This window comes from Anarhichas minor, unplaced genomic scaffold, assembly GCF_050575085.1.
Source record: "Anarhichas minor isolate MPS153535 unplaced genomic scaffold, ASM5057508v1 ptg000031l, whole genome shotgun sequence".
Lineage (NCBI taxonomy): Eukaryota > Metazoa > Chordata > Actinopteri > Perciformes > Anarhichadidae > Anarhichas > Anarhichas minor.
In genome coordinates, this window is record NW_027466477.1 from 5,092,105 (window position 1) to 5,115,741 (window position 23,637).

General features: G+C 42.9%; 1 protein-coding gene across 1 annotated transcript; it reads right to left on the reverse strand.

Moving 5' to 3' along the window:
• Positions 1-414: 414 nt before the first annotated feature.
• Positions 415-23,473, reverse strand: stard15 (StAR-related lipid transfer (START) domain containing 15). Its single transcript, XM_076105255.1, has 6 exons — positions 23,324-23,473; positions 1,972-2,119; positions 1,791-1,894; positions 1,221-1,338; positions 720-772; positions 415-630 (listed from the first exon to the last, which is right to left on the reverse strand). Exons 1-6 carry the CDS (start codon positions 23,468-23,470, stop codon positions 415-417), a joined length of 786 nt encoding a protein of 261 aa, XP_075961370.1. The 5' UTR covers positions 23,471-23,473.
• Positions 23,474-23,637: the final 164 nt, after the last annotated feature.

The following is a 23,637-nucleotide window of genomic DNA, read 5'->3' on the forward strand; positions in this document are numbered from 1 at the left end:
GAGGGTATAAGCTCCTCCCACATTGTGTAGATTTGGATTGTGGACACGCCCCCTCATGATTGAACACACCTGTCTCTGAAACGTTGGTAAATCATAAACTATCTTTTGCATCGTGGCTACCAGACTTTTTCCTTCACTTTAATCTTTCTCACATTTCATAATCAATGAATGTAGACCGATCGATAATAAACATAAACACATTTTGGCTGTTTTGGTGACACGTCTCCAGCCTTTAACCTGAGCAGGACACCTTGAATGATGACATCATCTCTGTCTCACCTGACCAGGTATCTTTATTGATCTGGAGTAATGGGAGTAACACTGAGCATGTTGGTGTAAAACAACAGAAGAAGAAGCGGTCTGTGGGCTCTCATCAGAGAGACCAACAAACAGGAAGTGAGACCGTGAGTCCTCTTAAGTCTCCTCGTCCTCGCTGTGGTGCATCTTGTCCTCGCTCAGGCCGCTCTCGTCGATGTTCTCCAGAGAGTCGGCTCTCTGGACGTTCAGCTCCGACACGCTGATGCACGGCAGCGCGTTCTGCTCCGGGAACATCCATGGCTTCAGGCTCGGGTTGTGCTTCCTCTTCCAGTCCGGATACTTTAGAGACGCCTTGTAGATCTTCCTCATCACCTGAGAAGACAGAGACGCAGCGAGGACACGCGTGAGGATGAGACGGAGCAGGTTTATATTTATATTTATATAAAGGAAGACTTTTATACCTTTGGAGCCACAAACTGAGACACTCTGTTGACCACCCACTTTGGTAACGAACCTGCAGACAGACGTGACAACGGGGGTGTTAGAGACTCTCTGGAGTCTTCTGTCTCTGTTAGGACCGATATGTCCTATCGACAAAAAACATCACATCAATCTAACATCATCAAGGTGATGACAAAAGTGAAGACATTTATTTTTTAGAGTGAAGACATTTTTAGAAGGCGGGAGACATTTTTAGAAGGCGGGAGACATTTTTAGAGAGTTAAGACATTTTTGGAGAGTTAGGATTTAGGACTAGGACAGTTTGAGGGACCAGATTTTCTGTAAAGAGTTACGTTGATGCCATCACAACATTTTAAAAGACATGCTAATAAGCAGAGAGGTTTACTTTGAATATAACACTCACACACAGACAGACATCCCTGGTTTTACTGGGTATTTATTGACTGGCTGAGCTCTCCCTTCACACACAGTGAGAGGACTTTATGAGTCTGTTGTCTCACCTCGCGGGTCCATCTGGGTCAGGTAGTAGAGGGTAGAGCAGCTGGCTCCGTTGGACTGGATCAGGTATCCGGTCAACAGGGACACTGCTCGGACGTAGTCCTTCTTGGGAGGATGTTGCTGAGGAGACACCAGGAGGAGAACTTTAAAGGACCAGCTCACTGGTTCATTCAGAGACTTCTAATTTGCAGGATCTTCAAACATCAGGAAACATCTGCTGAACATGAACTTCATGCTGCAGACGGACACACATCTGACAATTACAACCCGGTTCTTGTCTTTGGACCAAGTTTCAGGTCTGAACATTTATAAAGTGGAACCTGGACCAGTACTCTGTCCAGTGATCTCCAGACTCAACAGTCTTTCATGCAACCGTCTAAGTTTTCTGCTCAGACCTCCACATATGGAGCACAGAGCTGGAAGAGGAAGACTTTATTTTAGAAACCAGAAGCAGCAGAAACTTTACTGTCCAGCAGACAAACAGAAGAGACTTTAAAGGAAAAGTTCTGTTCAATAATATTGATTTAAAAAAAAAATGTAATCTCTGAGAAGGAGACGATGTAAAAGCTCACCGGATGTTTGACGGAGTAGTTGATGATCAGGTAGTCGTTGCCGAGAGGAAGCCAAGATCTCATGGTCACAAAGTCTCTGTTCTTGAGAGGACTCGGACATTTCCCTTCAAACAACACACGCACATTAAAAGACAGAAGAAACATCTAGAAACTATGAAGCCAACAGTCATAGAGAACTGACAGGAGTAATATCCCACGTCTGCGTTGGCCGTCAGCCTCCCGATGTCGTACGTGTCGATCATGTTGGTGTCCCACTTCTTGCGGTAGCTGGTATCGTGGAGGACGTCGTACAGCGTCTCTGCCGTCACGTCTTTACACACTATCCTCATCTGAGACACAGAGACAGAGACACTTCACTACAATGTCCTCTCACTAGTTCCAGGTCTGTCACCTGCCTCATCCTCATCAGATAAAATGTAGATGATGGTTTAAAGCTCCAGCCAGCAGGTTGATCTCACGAATCACATGATACAAGCAGATCATCATCATCATAATGTTTCTTTGATCACAGCAGCATCTGGTGGATGTCAGAGGAACTGCAGGGAGACACACTGCAGGTCTGAGGCTGCTTATTGGATCAGACAAGCAAGCATCATAGTTTCCTTTAGGAAACAACACAACTACTTAGTTAGTTTTAGACACCTAAACTATTTAGTTAGGTTTAGACAACAAAACTATTTAGTTAGGTTGAGACAACTAAACTACTTAGTTAGGTTGAGACAACAACACTACTTAGTTAGGTTTAGACAACTAAACTACTTAGTTAGGTTGAGACAACTAAACTACTTAGTTAGGTTTAGACAACTAAACTATTTAGTTAGGTTGAGACAACAACACTACTTAGTTAGGTTTAGACAACTAAACTACTTAGTTAGGTTGAAACAACAACACTACTTAGTTAGGTTTAGACAACAAAACTACTTAGTTAGGTTTAGACAACTAAACTACTTAGTTAGATTTAGACAACAACACTACTTAGTTAGGTTTAGACAACTAAACTACTTAGTTAGGTTGAGACAACTAAACTACTTAGTTAGGTTTAGACAACTAAACTATTTAGTTAGGTTGAGACAACAACACTACTTAGTTAGGTTTAGACAACTAAACTACTTAGTTAGGTTGAAACAACAACACTACTTAGTTAGGTTTAGACAACAAAACTACTTAGTTAGGTTTAGACAACTAAACTACTTAGTTAGATTTAGACAACAAAACTACTTCGTTAGGTTTAGACAATAAAACTACTTAGTTAGGTTTAGACAATAAAACTACTTAGTTAGGTTCCTGGTTCATGATTACATAAGATAAGATAAGATAGACTTTATTGTCCCAAAGGAAATTTGTTTTGGAAACATACATACAGTGTACAGTGTCTGCTGTTAAAAAACAATACAAATAACATATTGCATACATACATTACATACACAGACTGTCGCCAGTCCACATACCCGCACACACAGTACCTACAGTACTTGCAAAAGACTGCCACCAGCCAACAAACACATTTCACACTGCCCATTGTATAACGCACCAGTAGTGTATAGTTAAGATATTAAAAATAAATAAAAATCGGTGTTACAGGGGTTAAGCTCTGGCTAGCTTGCCATTTAGGGCTTTGATGGACAAGGGGACAAAGGAGTTCTTAAATCGGTTGAGCCTGCACTGGGGGACTCTGAAGCGTCTGCCTGAGGGAAGAAGCTGGTATTCAGGGTGGAGGACATATATAGGGTGGACATACAAAATAACTATATGAATTATGGCACATTTTTTAAATAGGTATAGCTAAAAATCGCGATTAATCACATTGTTATGGCAAAGTTCAATAATGAATTTAAAAGTAGTGTATTGTGCACTTTTATTTTAAAACAGCAGTATTCTCTTTACACAGCAGCAGTTCTATCTCTTCACTATCTGTGCTCAGTGTGTGACGTTCCACTGCTGTGCAACAGGAATAAAATGTTTCAGCACGTTTCAGCAAAAATGTGTGTCTTCATGACAGTCAGAGCATGTGAATGCAGCCCTACTCTTCATCACTATAATGCTGTAACTCCGAGGTGATGATGGTTACCCAGCGATCAAAGAATAAACACACTTTACCCACAATTTAGGTGTATTTTCCCTTTAACTCACGAGATGCAGCATGTTTTATACTTAATGTGAATATAATTCATACTTTGTTGGCATCTTATTCTGAAAACCGGATGTTCATCTGAAGAAAACGGATGTTGTCTCACGTTAATCTTTCCGCTAACCTTCTTAGCTCATTCTTGAGGCTCATACGTAGCGTTGCTCATACGTCATTCGTTGCGATCCTAAGAACGTTCCTCAGACCAACACTAACTGTAGCATATGTTAGCTTGTCTTGCTTTAGTTTATCTCTACTTCTCCCACACGCTGTATCAACATAGTCTGAAGACTTCCTCCACCGCTGCCAGTGAGCAACGGACTTTCAAAATAAAAAAAATAAAAAAATGCGTTAAAGCGCTATAAAATAATTGTCGGCGTTAATTAATTAATGCGTTAACGCGATAATAACGTGTTAACTTGCCCAGCACTACTAAAAACGCTTCCATCAGTCCTCTCAAGCTGGTGTTGTGAAGTCTGAACCAGACGTTATGTGGATCAAAAGGTGAAGATTATAACAGGACTTCTTGCTGTTCTACTGCTAACAATGACCACATGCAGAACATCATCATGTAAAGAACCATCAACATGTTCTGTCACGTTTCACTGACTGAATCCTAACGTGTTTTATAGAATGGACAGCTTTTAAATGAAAGAAAACTCTTATTCGTATTAATCATTCATAATTATACATAATGTTAATTAGTGAGATTAGTTACTGCACCAAGCTAGATCTTTGAGCAGGAGAACATCTGATTTCATACATGACTATGATATATACAGTATATATATATATATATATATATTTCTGCTAGGTTTCATAATGTTCACAGCTCGTCACCATGGGAGATAAGGACTGTGTCCTTGAGAGGATTGAATGTCTGAGCTGTTGGTTTTTATTGAGCCTTAAATCAGCTGGAAGCTTTTCTCTGCAGTTTGTTTCTCAGATTTCTGCTCAGAGACACACAGACATCATTCAGAGCTCTGTCTGTGTGGGACCTTTGAATGTTTGGAATGTGAAGCTCAGGATCCTTCAGTCTGAGACATGAAGACAAACCTTCTGCTTCATGGATCTGTCACTTTAATTACTAGATAATAGTAATATTAATATTGATGATAATAATAGTGATAAAGGCTTAGTTATTATTTCATGTTTTGTTCTCGTTACTCTGGAAAAACAACTGTTTGTTTGAGTTTAGTTTGTTTTGCTAGAAGCAGTTTTGACTCCATCGGCCTTCAATGTTTAGTCAATCTTTAAGAGATACACAATATCCACAAATACACACTAAATACATGCTAAAAACCCAATAATAGGTAAAGTACAATAACCGTTTCCAACAAAAGAGCCTGCTGACACTGACATTCCTCACCTGTCCACCAGAGGTCACCTGACCCGGTCTCCCTACACACCTGCTGCTCATCCAGTCTGCAGCTTTTCACAGCTTTTGTCTCTCAGTCGTTGTTTTCAGCAGAAACTGATTTGTTTGAAGCTGAACGGACGGAGACGACGTCAGGAATTCACTTCTGGTTCATGTTTGACTTGATGAACTATTTGGTAAATATTAATGACGTGCAGGGGTTGGTTGTCTCCCTGTTAGGGTTTGGTAGAAGAGACATTGATCAAACGATGCCTTGCTCAGAGGAACCTTATCAGCAAAGCTTCACTTTCCTGCTCAGATCTTATCAGTCTGAGACTTGTCCACCAGATGTTTTTGTTTTAGAGGTCTCGCTACGAAAACAGACAGACAGACAGGCAGACAGGCAGACAGACAGACAGACAGACAGACAGGCAGACAGACAGACAGACAGACAGGCAGGCAGACAGATAGGCAGACAGACAGGCAGACAGACAGGCAGGCAGACAGACAGACAGGCAGACAGACAGACAGACAGGCAGGCAGGCAGACACAGACAGAGAGGCAGACAGACAGACAGACAGACAGACAGACAGACAGACAGGCAGGCAGGCAGACAGGCAGGCAGACAGGCAGACAGACAGACAGACAGACAGACAGGCAGGCAGGCAGGCAGACAGACAGACAGGCAGGCAGACAAACAGACAGACAGACAGACAGACAGACAGACGTCAGTCTTTTCCGCTGCTGTAATCTCACAGCAGCGTCGCTCCACTGAGCCTTCAGTCATCAGATATCATGACGCTCTCCGTGTAACTCAATCAGCTGCAGAGTGAATCTTTCATGAAGTCTTTGTGTGTCACTCAGACTTCACATCATCCTCCCTCAGACTTCAGTTATCTCTGAGGTCAAGAAGTCACGCCTTTATGACACTTCATTTAGTATTTGATGAAAACAATAAAGAATATGACGCTGATGATATAAAACTAGAACATCTTGTTTTCCATCTTCGGTCAGATGAGAAGCTCAAAGGGACACTTCTAGCCTAGCTTAGCACAAATACTGGAAGCAGGGGGAAACTGCTAGCCTAGCTTCTTTAAAAGATAAAGAATCTATCTTGCAACACCTCGACTCATCTTTATGATTTACATGAAGTATGTTGTTTTGTAATAAACTCAGTTCATCCTGTAGTCAGGACTTTAAAGATGACAACAGATAGCTCCAATGCTAACTGATGCTAAACACGCACCATCTCCTGTCTCTCTATCTCAACATGAAACAATATGAAATAATATGAAACAATATAAAACAATATTAAATAATATGAAACAATATAAATCAACATGAAACAATATGAAACAATATGAAACAACATGAAACAATATAAATCAACATGAAACAATATGAAACAATATGAAATAATATGAAACAATGTAAATCAACATGAAACAACATGAAACAATATGAAACAATATGAAACAATATGAAATAATATGAAACAATATAAATCAACATGAAACAATATGAAATAATATGAAACATTATAAATCAACATGAAACAATATGAAACAATATAAATCAACATGAAACAATATGAAGTAATATGAAACAATATAAATCAATATGAAACAATATGAAACAATATAAATCAACATGAAACAATATGAAACAATATGAAACAATATGAAACAATATAAATCAACATGAAACAATATGAAATAATATGAAACAATATAAATCAACATGAAACAATATGAAACAATATGAAACAATATAAATCAACATGAAACAATATGAAACAATATAAATCAACATGAAACAATATGGACCCCTGTGGACCCACCACCCGCAGGGATAAGCATCGGGGTCGGGTGCAATGCAGACCGGGCGGCGAGTCAGGCGGGAGGCCTGGGCGAGCCGATCGCCGGCAGCATAGACTAGCTCTAGGGACGTGGAATGTCACCTCGCTAGCGGGGAAAGAGCCAGAGCTGGTGCAGGAGGTGGAAAGGTACCAGCTAGATATAGTTGGACTCACCTCCACACACAGCGCTGGCTCTGGAACCAAGCTCCTGGAGAGGGGTTGGACTTTGTCCTTTTCCGGAGTTGCCCAGGGTGAGAGGCGCCGGGCGGGAGTGGGGATACTCACGAGCCCCCGGCTGAGCGCCGCTGTGTTGGAGTTCTCCCCGGAGAACGAGAGGGTCGCCTCCATGCGCCTAAGGGTTGCGGGGAGCAAGGCTCTGACTGTGGTTTGTGCTTATGCACCAAACAGCAGTTCAGAGTATCCGGCCTTCTTGGAGTCGGTGGGAGGGGTCCTGGAAAGGGCGCCGCCTACCGACTCCATAGTTCTCCTGGGGGACTTCAACGCTCATGTGGGCAATGATGGAGAAACCTGGCGGGGGGTGATTGGGAGGAACGGCTTGCCCGGGGTGATTGGGAGGAACGGCTTGCCCGATCTGAACCCGAATGGTGTTTTGTTATTGGACTTCTGTGCGTGTCATGGTTTGGCCATAACGAACACCATGTTCGAACATAAGGTGGCTCATAAGTGTACCTGGTACCAGAACACCTTAGGCCGGAGATCAATGATCGACTTTGTAATCGTATCATTTGATTTGCAGCGGACAATCGGGTGAAGAGAGGAGCAGACCTGTCAACTGATCACCACCTGGTGGTGAGTTGGATCAGATGGCAGGGGAACCGGTTGGAAAGACCCGGCAAGCCCAAACGTGTAGTGAGGATGAACTGGGAACGTCTGGCGGAAGACCCTGTCCGGGAGGTCTTTAACTCCCACCTCCGGAAGAACTTCTCACACATTACATTACAGTCATTTAGCAGACGCTTTTATCCAAAGCGACTTACAATTCAGAGTCTATCACATTTCTACACCGTAGGCACAACTACGGGGTTAAGTGTCTTGCTCAAGGACACATCGACATGCGACTAGCAGAGCCGGAGCCGGGGATTGAACCACCGACCCTCTGATTGAAAGACGGCCCTGCTATCCACTTAGCCACAGTCGCCCCGAGGGAGGTTGAGGACATGGAATCCGAATGGACCATGTTCAAAGCCTCTATTGTGGACGCGGCCGCTAGGAGCTGTGGCCGGAAGGTCATCGGTGCCTGTCGTGGCGGCAACCCGAGAACCCGGTGGTGGACACCGGAGGTGAGGGAAGCCGTCAAGCTGAAGAAGGAGACCTTCAAGGCCTGGTTGGCCCAGGGGTCTCCCGAAGCAGCTGACAGGTACCGACAGGCCAGAAGGGCTGCAGCTGCGGTGGTCACGAATGCTAAAACTCGGGCATGGGAGGAGTTCGGGGAGGCCATGGAGAAGGACTTTCGGTTGGCCTCAAGGAGGTTCTGGCAAACCATCCGACGGCTCAGGAAGGGAAAGCAGGGCTTACCCCAGGCTGTTCTCAGCAGGGGGGGGAACTGCTGACCCGGACAGGGGACATCGTCGGGCGGTGGAAAGAGCACTTTGAGGAACTCCTAAACCCGACCAACATGTCCTCTGCAGAGGAGGCAGCGCCTGAAGATCTAGGGGGAGGCTCACCCATATCCCTGGCAGAGGCCGCTGAGGTAGTCAAAAAGCTCCTCGGTGGCAAGGCGCCAGGGGTGGATGAGATCCGCCCTGAGATGCTGAAAGCGCTGGACATGGTTGGGCTGTCCTGGCTGACACGCCTCTTCAATGTCACATGGGGGTCGGGATCAGTGCCCATGGACTGGCAGACCCGGGTGGTGGTTCCCATTTTCAAAAAGGGGGACCGGAGAGTGTGCTCGAATTACCGGGGTATCACACTACTCAGCCTCCCGGGGAAGGCTTATGCCAGGGTGCTGGAAAGGAGGCTCCGACCGTTTGTCGAACCTCAGATTCAAGAGGAGCAATGCGGATTCCGTCCCGGCCTTGGAACAGTGGACCAGCTCTTTACCCTCGCAAGACTACTGGAGGGGTTCTGGGAGTTTGCCCAACCAGTCTACATGTGCTTTGTGGACTTGGAGAAGGCTTTCGACCGGGTCCCTCGGGGGTTCTTGTGGGGGGTGCTGCGGGAGTATGGGGTGCCGGACCCATTACAACGGGCGATCCGGTCTCTGTACGACTGCAGTAGGAGCTGTGTCCGCATTCTCGGCAATAAGTCAGACACGTTCCCGGTGGGTGTTGGCCTCCGCCAGGGCTGCCCTTTGTCTCCGGTCCTGTTCGTGACTTTCATGGACAGGATATATAGGCGCAGCCGGGGGGTGGAGAACGTCAGGTTCGGGGGTCTCGGGATCGCCTCTCTGCTGTTTGCAGATGATGTGGTCCTGTTAGCCTCCTCGGATCGTGACCTCCAGCATTCACTGGGGCGGTTTGCAGCCGAGTGTGAAGCGGCGGGGATGAGAGTTAGCACCTCCAAATCTGAGGCCATGGTGCTCTGCCGGAAACCGGTGGATTGCTCCCTCCAGGTGGGGACGGAGTGCCTACCTCAAGTGAAGGAGTTCAAGTATCTCGGGGTCTTGTTCACGAGTGAGGGTAAGATGGAGCGGGAGATCGACAGACGGATCGGTGCGGCTGCAGCAGTAAAGCAGGCGCTGCACCGGACCGTCTTGGTGAAGAGGGAGCTGAGCCGGAAGGCAAAGCTCTCAATTTACCACTCGGTCTACGTTCCTACCCTCACCTATGGTCACGAACTCTAGGTCGTGACCGAAAGGACAAGGTCGCGGCTACAAGCGGCCGAAATGAGCTTCCTCCGTAGGGTGGCCGGGCTCAGCCTTAGAGATAGGGTAAGGAGCTCGGTCATCAGGAGGGAGCTTGGAGTCGAGCCGCTACTCCTTCGCGTCGAAAGGAGTCAGCTGAGGTGGTTCGGGCATCTAATTAGGATGCCTCCTGGACGCCTCCCACTGGAGGTTTTCCAGGCACGTCCAACTGGGAAGAGACCCCGGGGAAGACCCAGAACACGCTGGAGGGATTACATCTCCCAGCTGGCCTGGGAACGCCTCGGGATCCCCCAGAATGAGCTGGAACATGTTGCCGGTGAGAGGGAAGTCTGGGTCAGCCTGCTTGGCCTGTTGCCACCGCGACCCGACCCCGGATAAGCGGAGGAAAATGGATGGATGGATGGATGAAACAATATGAAACAATATGAAACAATATGAAATAATATAAATCAACATGAAACAATATGAAACAATATGAAACAATATAAACCTGTACAGTGAGAGCTGAAGGTCTGATGAAACAAACACAATCACATCATCTGCAAAGAGCAGAGATGTAATTCTGACATTATTATATTATATGGAATAATGTTTCATATTTTCCAGATGTCCAGTTTAATATGTGATGATGTCAGTGTCTTTCATCAGCACCTGTAGCTACAGGGCTACAGGTGCTGTCTACAGGTGAGCCTGTCTACAGGATGTCTACAGGTGAGCCTGTCTACAGGTGAGCATGTCTACAGGTGAGCCTGTCTACAGGTGAGCCTGTCTAGAGGATGTCTACAGGTGAGCCTGTCTACAGGTGAGCATGTCTACAGGTGAGCCTGTCTACAGGATGTCTACAGGTGAGCCTGTCTACAGAATGTCTACAGGTGAGCCTGTTGGAGTCCTCAGCTCCAGACTTTAATTATTCATGTGTGAGAAGAAGCGCCTCGCTGCTCCCAAAAGGCTCAGTGAATTATTAACATCATCATCATCATCATCCTCCTCATCGTCGTCGTCATCAGCTGTGCTTCTGTATCAGTGTGTGTGTGTTGTGTCCACAGTGACTTCCTGTGGTTATCAACTATAAAATCACTAATTAAACCTTTATACATATTTATATGTATAACTTATGTATACTGTTTATAAAAAGAGAATCTAGAGACTGTTTAGAGTTTTGGATTCATAAAGGACCTGCTGGTCTGAAGCCAAACTTAATCTCTGTATTATTGTATTATTATTATGTCTTATATTATTGTGAGAGTCCATGAAACACAAAAATATATGTTCATATGTATTTTGTGACGTCACAGAGCGTCGTGACACGACTGAACTGTTTCAGTTGCAAACTGATGCTAAATAACCAGGAGTGTCTGCAGCTGCAGTTCCTCTAATGACCACTAGGTGGTGTTGTGGTCAAGCTTTGACTGATCTTCTCTTTACAACTAACTTCTTCCTTGATTTTGAAGATGTGACCTGAGGAAAAGGTTCATGAACACATGGTTTTTTATCTGATGACGTGGTTCCACATCTAGCAGCAACATGACCCCTCATGAGGAACCTGAGCACAGTAACTCAGCTGTCATATTATTAAATATATGTATATGGAGGAGAAGTGTGGATCCAAACTGGAAATAGTCCAGTAAAGTAACTGAACCTGTAAAGTGAACTGATTTCTGTTCCTGTCTCAGTCCTCAAGTTTCTAGTCAAACGTTTTCCTTTCCGCTCTGAATTTTTCAGCACGATGACGTTGAGCGGTGGTTTGATTTTCCCTGCAGGAGGTTACAGGACGAAAGGGCTAGAGGACTACAGGACTACAGAACTGCAGGACTACAAAACGACATAACTGCAGAACTACAGAACTATATAACTGCATGGCTACATGGCTACATGACTACAGGACTACAGGACTACAGAACTACAGGACTGCATAACTACAGGACTACAGAACTGCATGATTACATAACTACAGGACTACATGACTACATAACTTCACGACTACAGAACTACATGACTACATAAATACAGAACTACAGGACTACATGACTATATAACTACAGAACTACATGACTATATAACTACAGAACTGCAGGACTACAGGACCACATGGCTACATGACTACAGGACTACATGACTACATGACTACAATGCCACAGGACTACATGACTACAGGACCACATGGCTACATGGCTACATGACTACAGGACTACAGTACTACATAACTACAGGACTACAGGACTACATGGCTACATGACTACAGAACTACATAACTACAGGACCACAGGACTACAGTACTACATAACTACAGGACTACAGGACTACAGTACTACATAACTACAGGACTACAGGACTACATGGCTACATGACTACAGTACTACATAACTACAGGACTACAGTACTACATAACTACAGGACTACAGGACTACATGGCTACATGACTACAGAACTACAGGATTACAGGACTACAGTACTAAAGAAGTACATGATTACAGGACTACAGGACTACATGGCTACATGACGACATGGCTACATGACTACATGGCTACAGGACTACAGGACTACAGGACTACATGGCTACATGACTACAGAACTACAGGACTACATGACTACATGACTACATAACTACACAACTATATAACTACATGACTACAGAACTACAGGACTACAGGACTATATAACTACAGAACTACATGACTATATAACTACATGACTACATAACTACATAACTGCAGGACTACAGAACCACATGGCTGCATGACTACATGACTACATAACCACAGAACTACAGAACTGCAGGACTACATAACTGCATGACTACATAACTACATGGCTACATGACTACATGACTACAGAACTACATGGCTACATGACTACATGACTACATGACTACAGAACTACATGGCTACATGACTACATGACTACATGACTACAGAACTACATGACTATATGGCCACATGACTACATGACTACAGAACTACATGACCACATGACCACATGACTACATGACTACATAACTACATGACCACAGAACTACAGAACTACATAACTACATGACTACATGACTACATAACTGCAAGACTACAGAACCACATGGCTGCATGACTACATAACTACATAACTGCAGGACTACAGAACTGCATGACTACATAACTACATGGCTACATGACTACATGACTACATGACTACATGACTACATGACTACATGGCTACATGACTACATGACTACATAACTACATGACCACATGACTACATGACTACATAACTGCATGGCTACATGACTACATGACTACAGAACTACATGGCTACATGACCACATAACTACAGGACCACATGAATACATGACTACAGGACTACAGAACTACATAACTACATGACTACATGACTACATGGCTACATGGCTACATGACTACATGACTACATTACTACATAACTACAGGACTACAGGACTACATGGCTACATGACTACATGGCTACATGACTACAGAACTACAGGATTACTTGACTACAGTACTAAAGAAATACATGATTACATAGCTACAGGACTACAGGACTACATGGCTACAGGACTACAGGACTACAGGACTACATGGCTACATGACTACAGAACTACAGGACTACAGGACTACAGGACTACAGGGCTACATGACTACAGGACTACAGAAGTACATGGCTACATGGCTACATGGCTACGACTGCATAACTACAGAACTACATGACAACACAACTACAGAACTACAGAACCGTAGGACCACATGACTACAGAACTACAGAACTGCATTACTACAATGTCACATGACTACATAACTACAGGACTACATAACTACTGGACCACAGGACTACAGTACTACATAACTACAGGACTACAGGACTACAGTACTACATAACTACAGGACTACAGGACTACATGGCTACATGACTACAGAACTACGTAACTACAGGACCACAGGACTACAGTACTACATAACTACAGGACTACAGGACTACAGTACTACATAACTACAGGACTACAGGACTACATGGTTACATGACTACAGTACTACATAACTACAGGACTACAGGACTACATGGCTACATGACTACAGAACTACAGGACTATATAACTACAGAACTACAGGACTATATAACTACATGACTACAGAACTACATAACTGCAGGACTACAGAACCACATGGCTGCATGACTACATGACTACATAACTACAGAACTACAGAACTGCAGGACTACATAACTGCATGACTACATAACTACATGGCTACATGACTACATGACTACAGAACTACATGGCTACATGACTACATGACTACATGACTACAGAACTACATGGCTACATGACTACATGACTACATGACTACAGAACTACATGACTACATGGCCACATGACTACATGACTACAGAACTACATGACCACATGACCACATGACTACATGACTACATAACTACATGACCACAGAACTACAGAACTACATAACTACATGACTACATGACTACATAACTGCAAGACTACAGAACCACATGGCTGCATGACTACATAACTACATAACTACAGAACTGCAGGACTACAGAACTGCATGACTACATAACTACATGGCTACATGACTACATGACTACAGAACTACATGACTACATGACCACATGACTACTTGACTACATAACTACATGACCACATGACTACTTGACTACATAACTACATGACTACATGACTACATGACTACAGAACTGCATGGCTACATGACTACATGACTACAGAACTACATGGCTACATGACTACATGACTACAGGACTACATGACTACATAACTACATGACTACATGACTACATGACTACAGACCTGCATGGCTACATGACTACATGACTACAGAACTACATGGCTACATGACTACATGACTACAGGACTACATGACTACATGACTACAGAACTACATAACTACATGACTACATGACTACAGAACTACATGACTACATGACCACATAACTACAGGACCACATGAATACATGACTACAGGACTACAGAACTACATAACTACATGACTACATGACTACAGAACTACATGGCTACATGGCTACATGACTACATGACTACATTACTACATAACTACAGGACTACAGGACTACATGACTACAGAACTACATAACTACAGGACCACATGACTACATTACTACATAACTACAGGACTACAGGACTACATGGCTACATGACTACATGGCTACATGACTACAGAACTACAGGATTACTTGACTACAGTACTAAAGAAATACATGATTACATAGCTACAGGACTACAGGACTACATGGCTACAGGACTACAGGACTACAGGACTACATGGCTACATGACTACAGAACTACAGGACTACAGGACTACAGGACTACAGGGCTACATGACTACAGGACTACAGAAGTACATGGCTACATGGCTACATGGCTACGACTGCATAACTACAGAACTACATGACAACACAACTACAGAACTACAGAACCGTAGGACCACATGACTACAGAACTACAGAACTGCATTACTACAATGTCACATGACTACATAACTACAGGACTACATAACTACTGGACCACATGACTACAGTACTACATAACTACAGGACTACAGGACTAAATGGCTACATGACTACAGAACTACATGATTACAGGACTACAGTACTAAAGAAGTACATGATTACAGGACTACAGGACTACATGGCTACATGACGACATGGCTACATGACTACATGGCTACAGGACCACAGGACTACAGGACTACATGGCTACATGACTACAGAACTACAGGACTACATGACTACATACTACATAACTACACAACTATATAACTACATGACTACATAACTACAGGACTACAGGACTATATAACTACAGAACTACAGGACTATATAACTACATGACTACAGAACTACATAACTGCAGGACTACAGAACCACATGGCTGCATGACTACATGACTACATAACTACAGAACTACAGAACTGCAGGACTACATAACTGCATGACTACATAACTACATGGCTACATGACTACATGACTACAGAACTACATGGCTACATGACTACATGACTACATGACTACAGAACTACATGGCTACATGACTACATGACTACATGACTACAGAACTACATGACTACATGGCCACATGACTACATGACTACAGAACTACATGACCACATGACCACATGACTACATGACTACATAACTACATGACCACAGAACTACAGAACGACATAACTACATGACCACATGACTACTTGACTACATAACTACATGACTACATGACTACATGACTACAGAACTGCATGGCTACATGACTACATGACTACAGAACTACATGGCTACATGACTACATGACTACAGGACTACATGACTACATAACTACATGACTACATGACTACATGACTACAGACCTGCATGGCTACATGACTACATGACTACAGAACTACATGGCTACATGACTACATGACTACAGGACTACATGACTACATGACTACAGAACTACATAACTACATGACTACATGACTACAGAACTACATGACTACATGACCACATAACTACAGGACCACATGAATACATGACTACAGGACTACAGAACTACATAACTACATGACTACATGACTACAGAACTACATGGCTACATGGCTACATGACTACATGACTACATTACTACATAACTACAGGACTACATGACTACAGAACTACATAACTACAGGACCACATGACTACATTACTACATAACTACAGGACTACAGGACTACATGGCTACATGACTACATGGCTACATGACTACAGAACTACAGGATTACTTGACTACAGTACTAAAGAAATACATGATTACATAGCTACAGGACTACAGGACTACATGGCTACAGGACTACAGGACTACAGGACTACATGGCTACATGACTACAGAACTACAGGACTACAGGACTACAGGACTACAGGGCTACATGACTACAGGACTACAGAAGTACATGGCTACATGGCTACATGGCTACGACTGCATAACTACAGAACTACATGACAACACAACTACAGAACTACAGAACCGTAGGACCACATGACTACAGAACTACAGAACTGCATTACTACAATGTCACATGACTACATAACTACAGGACTACATAACTACTGGACCACATGACTACAGTACTACATAACTACAGGACTACAGGACTACATGGCTACATGACTACAGAACTACATGATTACAGGACTACAGTACTAAAGAAGTACATGATTACAGGACTACAGGACTACATGGCTACATGACGACATGGCTACATGACTACATGGCTACAGGACTACAGGACTACAGGACTACATGGCTACATGACTACAGAACTACAGGACTACATGACTACATGACTACATAACTACACAACTATATAACTACATGACTACATAACTACAGGACTACAGGACTATATAACTACAGAACTACAGGACTATATAACTACATGACTACAGAACTACATAACTGCAGGACTACAGAACCACATGGCTGCATGACTACATGACTACATAACTACAGAACTACAGAACTGCAGGACTACATAACTGCATGACTACATAACTACATGGCTACATGACTACATGACTACAGAACTACATGGCTACATGACTACATGACTACATGACTACAGAACTACATGGCTACATGACTACATGACTACATGACTACAGAACTACATGACTACATGGCCACATGACTACATGACTACAGAACTACATGACCACATGACCACATGACTACATGACTACATAACTACATGACCACAGAACTACAGAACTACATAACTACATGACTACATGACTACATAACTGCAAGACTACAGAACCACATGGCTGCATGACTACATAACTACATAACTACAGAACTGCAGGACTACAGAACTGCATGACTACATAACTACATGGCTACATGACTACATGACTACAGAACTACATGACTACATGACTACATGACTACATGACTACATGGCTACATGACTACATGACTACATAACTACATGACCACATGACTACATGACTACATAACTACATGACTACATGACTACATGACTACAGAACTGCATGGCTACATGACTACATGACTACAGAACTACATGTCTACATGACTACATGACTACAGGACTACATGTCTACATGACTACAGAACTACATAACTACATGACTATATGACTACAGAACTACATGACTACATGACTACATAACTACAGGACCACATGAATACATGACTACAGGACTACAGAACTACATAACTACATGACTACATGACTACAGAACTACATGGCTACATGGCTACATGACTACATGACTACATTACTACATAACTACAGGACTACAGGACTACATGACTACAGAACTACATAACTACAGGACCACATGACTATAGTACTACATAACTACAGGACTACAAGACTACAGTACTACATAACTACAGGACTACAGGACTACATGGCTACATGACTACATGGCTACATGACTACAGAACTACAGGATTACTTGACTACAGTACTAAAGAAATACATGATTACATAGCTACAGGACTACAGGACTACATGGCTACAGGACTACAGGACTACAGGACTACATGGCTACATGACTACAGGACTACAGAAGTACATGGCTACATGGCTACATGGCTACGACTGCATAACTACAGAACTACATGACAACACAACTACAGAACCGTAGGACCACATGACTACAGAACTACAGAACTGCATTACTACAATGTCACATGACTACATAACTACAGGACTACATAACTACTGGACCACATGACTACAGAACTACATGACTACATGACTACAATGCTACAGGACTACATGATTACAGGACTACATGACTACATGACTACAGAACTACAGGGCCACATGTCTCCATGACTACAGGACTACAGGACTACATGACTACAGAACTACAGGACTACATGACTACAATGCTACAGGACTACATGATTACATGGCTACATGGCTAGAGGACTACATAACTACAGGACCACATGGCTACATGACTACATGACTACAGGACTACATGACTACAATGCTGCAGGACTACAGGACTACAGGACTACATGATTACATGGCTACATGGCTACAGTACTACAGAACTACAGGACCACATGGCTACATGACTACATGACTACAGGACTACAGGACTACATGACTACATGGCTACATGACTACATGACTACAGAACTACAGGACCACATGGCTACATGACTACAATGCTACATGACTACAATGCTACATGACTACAATGCTACAGGACCACAGTACTACATAACTACAGGACTACATGACTACAGGACTACATAACTACAGGACTACATGGCTACATGACTACAGAACTACAGGATTACAGGACTACAGTACTGAAGAAATACATGATTACATAGCTACACGACTACAGGACTACAGAAGTACATGGCTACATGGCTACGACTACACAACTACAGAACTACATGACTACAATGCTACAGGACCACATGGCTACATGACTACATGACTACAGAACTACATGACTACATGACTACAATGCTACAGGACTACAAGACTACAAGACTACATGGCTACATGACTACAATGCTGCAGGACTACATGGCTACATGACTACATGGCTACATGGCTACAGCACTACATAACTACAGGACCACATGACTACAGGACTACAGTACTACATAACTACAGTACTAAAGAAATACATGACTACATGACTACAGTACTACAGGACTACAGGGCTACATGACTACAGAAGTACATGGCTACGACTACAGAACTACAGAACTGCAGGACTACATGACTACAGAACTACAGAACTGCATTACTACAATGTCACAGGACTACAGGACTACAGAAGTACATGGCTACAAGACTACATAACTACAGAACTATATGTCTACATGGCTACAGGACTACATGGCCACATGACTACAGGACTACATAACTACATGACTACAGAACTACATGGCTACATGACTACATGACTACATGACTACATGACTACATGACTACATGGCTACATGACTACATGACTACATAACTACATGACCACATGACTACATGACTACATAACTACATGACTACATGACTACATGACTACAGAACTGCATGGCTACATGACTACATGACTACAGAACTACATGACTACATGACTACAGGACTACATGACTACATGACTACAGAACTACATGACTATATGACTACAGAACTACATGACTACATGACCACATAACTACAGGACCACATGAATACATGACTACAGGACTACAGAACTACATAACTACATGACTACATGACTACAGAACTACATGGCTACATGGCTACATGACTACATGACTACATTACTACATAACTACAGGACTACAGGACTACATGGCTACATGACTACAGAACTACATAACTACAGGACCACATGACTATAGTACTACATAACTACAGGACTACAGGACTACAGTACTACATAACTACAGGACTACCGGACTACATGGCTACATGACTACATGGCTACATGACTACAGAACTACAGGATTACTTGACTACAGTACTAAAGAAATACATGATTACATAGCTACAGGACTACAGGACTACATGGCTACAGGACTACAGGACTACATGGCTACATGACTACAGGACTACAGAAGTACATGGCTACATGGCTACATGGCTACGACTGCATAACTACAGAACTACATGACAACACAACTACAGAACTACAGAACTGTAGGACCACATGACTACAGAACTACAGAACTGCATTACTACAATGTCACATGACTACATAACTACAGGACTACATAACTACTGGACCACATGACTACAGAACTACATGACTACATGACTACAATGCTACAGGACTACATGATTACAGGACTACATGACTACATGACTACAGAACTACAGGGCCACATGTCTCCATGACTACAGGACTACAGGACTACATGACTACAGAACTACAGGACTACATGACTACAATGCTACAGGACTACATGATTACATGGCTACATGGCTACAGGACTACATAACTACAGGACCACATGGCTACATGACTACATGACTACAGGACTACATGACTACAATGCTGCAGGACTACAGGACTACAGGACTACATGATTACATGGCTACATGGCTACAGGACTACAGAACTACAGGACCACATGGCTACATGACTACAGAACTACAGGACCACATGGCTACATGACTACAATGCTACATGACTACAATGCTACATGACTACAATGCTACATGACTACAATGCTACATGACTACAATGCTACAGGACCACAGTACTACATAACTACAGGACTACATGACTACAGGACTACATAACTACAGGACTACATGGCTACATGACTACAGAACTACAGGATTACAGGACTACAGTACTAAAGAAATACATGATTACATAGCTACACGACTACAGGACTACAGAAGTACATGGCTACATGGCTACGACTACACAACTACAGAACTACATGACTACAATGCTACAGGACCACATGGCTACATGACTACATGACTACAGAACTACATGACTACATGACTACAATGCTACAGGACTACAAGACTACAAGACTACATGGCTACATGACTACAATGCTGCAGGACTACATGGCTACATGACTACATGGCTACATGGCTACAGGACTACATAACTACAGGACCACATGACTACAGGACTACAGTACTACATAACTACAGTACTAAAGAAATACATGATTACATAACTACAGGACTACATGGCTACATGACTACATGACTACAGTACTACAGGACTACAGGGCTACATGACTACAGAAGTACATGGCTATGACTACAGAACTACAGAACTGCAGGACTACATGACTACAGAACTACAGAACTGCATTACTACAATGTCACAGGACTACAGGACTACAGAAGTACATGGCTACAAGACTACAGAACTACAGAACTATATGTCTACATGGCTACAGGACTACATGGCCACATGACTACAGGACTACATAACTACAGGACTACATGGCTACATGACTACATGGCTACAGGACTACATGACAACAATGCTACATGACTAAAGAACTACATGGCTCCATGACTACAGGACTACAGGACTACATGGCTACAGGACTACAGAACCACAGGACTACATGGCTACATGGCTACATGGCTACAAGACTACAGAACTACAGAACTACATAATTAAAGAACTACATGACCACATGACTACATAACTACATGACTACAGAACTACATGACTACAGGAATACATGAATACAGAACTACAGGACTACAGGACTACAAGGCTACCAGACTACAGGCCACTACGCTACAGGACTACAGGCCACTAGGCTACATGACTACAAGCCACCAGGCCACCAGGCTACAAGGATACAAGACTACAGGCCACCAGGCTACAGGGCTACAAGACTGCAGGCCATCAGGCTACAAGGCTACAAGACTACAGGCCACCAGGCTACAAGGCTACAGGGAACTGGTACCTCTCCAGCTAACAGTCCGCTCTACTTTGTCCACATCGGGACTTGAACTAGCGATCCAGTAGGTCCACTGGCCGCTGCCTCAGGTTTTTATAAAACATAAGAAATGTCTTCAAATGTCTCTCCGACCATTATCAGCACGAGATCATCAAAAGAGTTTCTATTGATTATCTGATTGGTGACTCCTCGTTGATCAGCTGTTTACTCACATCATCACATCTAAAGTGGTCGAACCAATCAGACGAGTTCCTCCAGAGACTCTAAATACTGACTGGATGAGGAAGAGTTGACTCTCTGATCTTTAATCAATACCACATTGATTGCTAATGTTTTAATATTTATTAATGTTTATATTTAAAATCACTAGTTTGACCCGTTTTTGCTGCATGAAGGATTATTTGAATCTATAATATTTTCATAATAATTTATTTTATTATTTTAATGTGAAGTTTATTTATGATAGTATGATTAATATCTTAAGCTGAATCCTTCAATATAGATTTTCTTCTTGTTCAGGCTGCATCTAATCAATATGGTCATTATTGATTCATCTGGTCATTATGGTCATTATTGATTCATCTCGTCAATATTTTCTCAATTCATATCATATTTCATAAAAAAATTGTAAAATAAAATTCCGAGGAGATGTTTGTTTTACTCGACCAACAATCTAAAACTCCAGAGCTTTAACTTTATTATCTCATTATCTTATAAAACTGAGAATTTGGGGCTTTTCTGTGCTTTAAAATGAATACAACTAAAATATTCTGTCAGTCTATTAATCAATTAATCGACCTGCAGCTCGACTTTGTTCACCTGAAAGCTTCAGTTCAAAGTTTGACATCAAGAGTAATATGATAAGACCTGGTCTGAGAGCAGCTGGTGCGACCAGGTCCAGGTCTGAGCGCTCACCTTGAGTTTCTGGACGGTCCGGCTCTCCTCCTCGCGACACCACACCGTCACTCCTCCTTTATTGTAGCGGCTGACCCATCCGTCACAGCTCAGACACTGGTCTTTGAACGAGGAGAAGTCTGAGTCGTCCGGGATCTGCACCGGCATCTCCGCGACCACGAAAGCTTATTAAATATAATAATAATAATAATGATACAGAGAGGCGTTCAGCTGCTCCTGTAGAGTGAGGTGATGACAGCAGCAGCTTCTCTTCTGTCTGTCAGGTGAACTTCTTCCTCCTCCTCCTCATCACTGCACAGATGGGTTAGAGTGCA